The 4,426-nt window shown below is 59.5% G+C and overlaps 1 protein-coding gene across 1 annotated transcript; it reads left to right on the top strand.

Annotated features, from left to right (window-relative positions):
- The first annotated feature begins 2,242 nt into the window (after positions 1 to 2,242).
- On the top strand, positions 2,243 to 3,619 carry LOC130839639 (serotonin N-acetyltransferase-like). The gene is made up of 3 exons (XM_057713868.1): positions 2,243 to 2,471; positions 2,771 to 2,920; positions 3,309 to 3,619. Exons 1-3 carry the CDS (start codon positions 2,309 to 2,311, stop codon positions 3,617 to 3,619), a joined length of 624 nt encoding a protein of 207 aa, XP_057569851.1. The 5' UTR covers positions 2,243 to 2,308.
- The last annotated feature ends 807 nt before the right edge of the window (positions 3,620 to 4,426 follow it).

The following is a 4,426-nucleotide window of genomic DNA, read 5'->3' as shown; positions in this document are numbered from 1 at the left end:
TCGGAGTGGTTTGTTCACTCTCGTCTGGATGACTGTCCACTTGTGGGTGTTCCACAGTCCCTTCTACGGTTGATGGTCACGTGGGTTGCTTCCAGTTTTGGAACATCCTTGCTTTTTAGTGTTCGGTGGGAATGTGATGGAGTGGGATTGCGAGTCCCAGGGTACGTGTGTGTGCAGCTTCAGGAGGTAGTGCAAGACTTCCAAAGTGGTAGCCTAGGCACCTCAGGTTATTTAAGTCCTCAGGCTAATGGCAGGCGTTGGGGACCAGGCACGGGCTGGGGTCGGCAGGAGGCTGAGTCTCTAAGGATCTTTTGCTTGTTTGGGTTGGTTTTCATGACAGATGGACAGGCATGGGTGGAACACGTGATGGAGAGCAGGCAGTGAGATGATTTGACTCCCTCCTGCGCATTTGGGGATTTTCCCCAGAGCACTCAGAAGAAGATGCACTTGGGGAACCAGACTTTGGTTACCTATACGATGGAAGAGGTGATGTATGACGGCAGGATGTACGGGGTCTGTCCAGTGGCGGAGCCCTTTCTGAGGCTTGCTGCTGTGGACACAGCAAGGTCCAAATAACACAGCCACGGCCACACCAACCTCTCCAAGCTCACCGGTCCCACCTGCCCGTCCTAGAGCCAGACCGGGGCTGACAGGTCATTCACTGGCTCCCTTTGCTTGGTAGACCCTGACTTGAGGACACAGATGACCACCAGGAGAACTGTGAAGCTATGAATTGGCTCCTTGGAAAATTTACAGGGCCCAGCAGCCCTGGCAGTAACACACTGGTTACCGAACCTCTCTGAGCTTCAGTTTCCTTCTCTCTGATATGGGGGTAATACTCACTGGGCAGGGCTGTCATGCGGATTAAAGGAGACTCTGACCCAGGGTTCAGCACGTAGCAAGTGCTAGAAATGGTAGCGCTCTGGGGCTGCTGGGCTGGAAGAACCCTCAGAGGCGGGTGTGTCCAGGCCCCCAGGGGACAGAGGGCGATGCCTTGGCCAACCGGTCAGCACCAGAGCAGGGGTTAGAACCCAACCCATGAGGCTTAACCCTGTTAAGATGTAAATGACATACCCCAGATGGAGTCCCTCATGCTGAGCCTCTGTCACCAAATTAAGGCTTCATCCCTCACCTAACTGCAATTTCAGCCTGTGTCAGGACTGTGATGTTAAAACAGTCAACCTGAAATTTGCTGGTCAGCACTAGCGAGGCAATCTGCCCGATAGACCTTCACTGCTCTTTCCTTTTTTAAAAAATGTATTTTTATTTCATTATTTAGATGTGGGGGTGGGGCTGCTCCACACAGCTTGTGGGATCTTAAGTCCCCGGCCTGGGGTCCAACCCAGGGTGCCGGCCGTGAAAGCACCGAGTCCTGACAACTGGACCACCAGGGAGCTCCCCATCTGCTCTTTCTTTGCTCCTGGCCCCTCGGCCTATGAAATTCTCCTGTTTTGTACAGCTCTTCGGAGCATCGTTCTATTTGCCAGGTGGGACGCTGCTTGATTCTTAAATCCCTGAATACACCCAATGTGATCTTACAATCGACTCAGCTGAATTTTGGGTTTTAACAGCCCCGTGTGCTCTTTTCCCCAAACTCTGGGGCCTCAGTCAGCCACTGTAATCCCCTCTACATCGTGCGTGCCACGCTGAGGTTTTACCCTCAAAGCGCAGTGACCGGGAACAGCCCTGCTGGCTTCATCCTGCCTGGTGTAACGTGGGGCATTGCATTAGAAGTCTCTGAGAACAACGTCACGTGCTGCCGGCCACACCTGCTACAAAAGCCTCCCACCCAGGAGTCCCGAATTTCACTGGCTCCTGAGCCTGAGGACGGCCTCCAGGGTAACTGGCTCTGTGGTCCTGGTGAGGGGGATCCTCACACAGGCTCCTAGAATTCAGAAACAGGAGTCCCCTGCTTGGTGCTTGGAGATATGGGGAGAGAAGATGGAGGAGGGAGGCCAGGGGGACATGTAGATCACGGGCTTTGTAAGGGAGGGACGGCCCCCTCTCATAAGTGCACATCTGCAGAGGGTAAGGGAGAGGGAGTAATAGTGCCCCGGGGATCCAGTGAGCAGGGACAGGGCAGAAGGTGTCTATGCCCTGCATGCCTGTTCCATCCCAGCCCCCAGACTCCCCACGCCAGGTCCCCTACCAAAGAGGCAGGATGCACCATCGCCGCCCTGGACGGCCCCTGGGAGATGGGGACAAGATCCATGACCATTGCTCCTCTCCAACAGGTGCAGAGGGGCCCTCCTCATCACAGAGGCCACTTCTGAAGCTGGGGTCCCCCAAGGGAACAGCAGCGGCCAGGATGTCCACACAGATCATCCACTACATGAAGACCGTGGCTCTGCGCCTGCTACCTGGGATCCCAGAGTCGCCAAGCCGCCAGTGGTGCCATACACTCCCCGCCAACGAGTTCCGCTGCCTCACCCGAGAGGATGCTGCCGACGTGTTTGAGATTGAGCGAGAGGGTGAGCAGCCCCCACAGGGTCCGGGACGCTGCTGAACGCTGCTGCTGTTGCCCTTGGGGAGAAGACCTTCAAGTCTCTTGTCCTTGGCAGTTGGGATTGTGTGTGTTTCTGTGTGTGTGCACAAGCAAGTGAGTGGAAATGAGGAAAGTGGGAAGAAAAGCAGCCCTGAATCCCCTGCTTTCCTGTGGGGGAGGGCTGGGGGCTGGGAAGCTGCACCCCCAGCATTGGAGCAGATGCTCAGTGGACAGTGGGCATGCGGTACGGTGACCATGGAGTCACCACCAGTGCCCCCTCCACAGCCTTCATCTCTGTCTCGGGCGCCTGCCCCCTGCAACTGGACCAGGTCCAGCACTTCCTGACCGTGTGTCCCGAGCTGTCCCTGGGCTGCTTCGTGGAGGGCCGCCTCGTGGCCTTCATCATTGGCTCCCTGTGGGACAAGGAGAGACTCAGGTGAGGACGGGGGGGCAGAGGTGCCCAGCCCTGGGAAGGCCTCTGGAAGAGAAGCCACTGGCCACTGGTCCCAGCTCCTCCTGCTCTCACAGAGGCCAGCCAGGCTGGGGAGAGGAGCCCCAGAGGCTGGGGTCGCTTCCTGCAGAACCGAGAGGTGAGCACAGGTGTGGTCCTCTCCCAGCGCAAGAGCAGTCCTTCCGGGTCTCAAGGCCCTTGTGAAGGGACCGCCACAGGGCTGGAATGTAGGTCCCAATTTGGGATCCTCCTTGGGTGGAAGGGGGGCCCTGAATGGAGGCACTCAGGGAGCACCTGCCTTTGGCCCAGGTGGGGGTGATTTGGGGGTGCAGGTGTCCACAGAGGTGACCTCGACTTGTGTCCATCTCTCACCCCAGGAGTCACTGACACTACACAGGCCCGGGGGCCACACAGCCCACCTGCACTTGCTGGCCGTGCGCCGCCCCTTCCGGCGTCTGGGCAACGGTTCCACCCTGCTCTGGCGCTCTCTGCACCACCTGGATGGCAAGCCGGCCGTGCGCCGGACCTCGCTCATGTGCGAGGACCCATTGGTGCCCTTCTACCAGAGGTTCGGCTTCCACCCTGTGGGCCCGTGTGCCGTGACCGTGGGCTCCCTCACCTTCACGGAGATGGAGCGCTCCCCGTGGGGCCATGCCTCCCTGCGCAGGAACAGTGACAGCTGAACTGGCCACCCCCTGGGGAGCCCACGGCCGGGTACTCGATCAGTCCCATTGTCCCCTTCTCTGCCCTGCCTCCCCCAGGTCCACTCAGCCAGAAGGGAGACGTCGAATTCCAGGGGGTCATACGGGAGCGGGGGGGCTAAAATAAAGAGAAGGCAGGGTGACTGCTCGCAGTCCAGGCTGCCCTGCTGGAGCCCGAGTGCTGTGTCCTCCTGTCTGTCCGCACGAGGCCTTCTGGACGTCCTGCATCCAAACTGTGCTGCATCAGCCAAAAGTATGGCCGGGGCGGTGCACCGGGGACCGTGGGAGGCGTCCCGCAGCCCTGCCTGGGCGCCCTCACCAAAGGAGCCGGGTGCCCAGGGGACCCGTATCCCCCCAGACCCAGGGCTGCCCCTTCCTGTCCTCATCCCTGGAACGGAGGCAGCCGGGAGCAGGGAAGGGCAGGGGCCACCCCAGCTCCCCCACCACCCCAGGCACCCGGGCCCTCTGCCCACAGTAACAGTGCTTGGGCCCCATCGGGTGTGGGGTGAAGGGCTGGGGGGAGGCACAGTGAATGGACACGTGCTGCACCCCCCCGCCCCCAGCGCCGCTGCTGCCAGGACGGCCCTTCCCTCCGCGCAGCCAGACCCCTGACTGGGGCTGCTTTCTGCTCCCACCAAATCCCCAGAAGTCCCCCCAGTTTCCACGGTGCCTTTGGGCCAAGCCTCTGCCCCCTAGCTCCTCACAGCTGACCCCACCCCCCACCTCCAATGTCAAGTTCCAGCTTTTATTCTGAGGCCTGATGTCAAAAGACGATACTTTCCTAAAGAA

The sequence above is a fragment of the Hippopotamus amphibius genome, chromosome 17 (genome assembly GCF_030028045.1).
Source record: "Hippopotamus amphibius kiboko isolate mHipAmp2 chromosome 17, mHipAmp2.hap2, whole genome shotgun sequence".
Lineage (NCBI taxonomy): Eukaryota > Metazoa > Chordata > Mammalia > Artiodactyla > Hippopotamidae > Hippopotamus > Hippopotamus amphibius.
The sequence above is the reverse complement of the archived record's forward strand: the minus strand, read 5'-3'. Positions and strand labels throughout refer to the sequence as shown.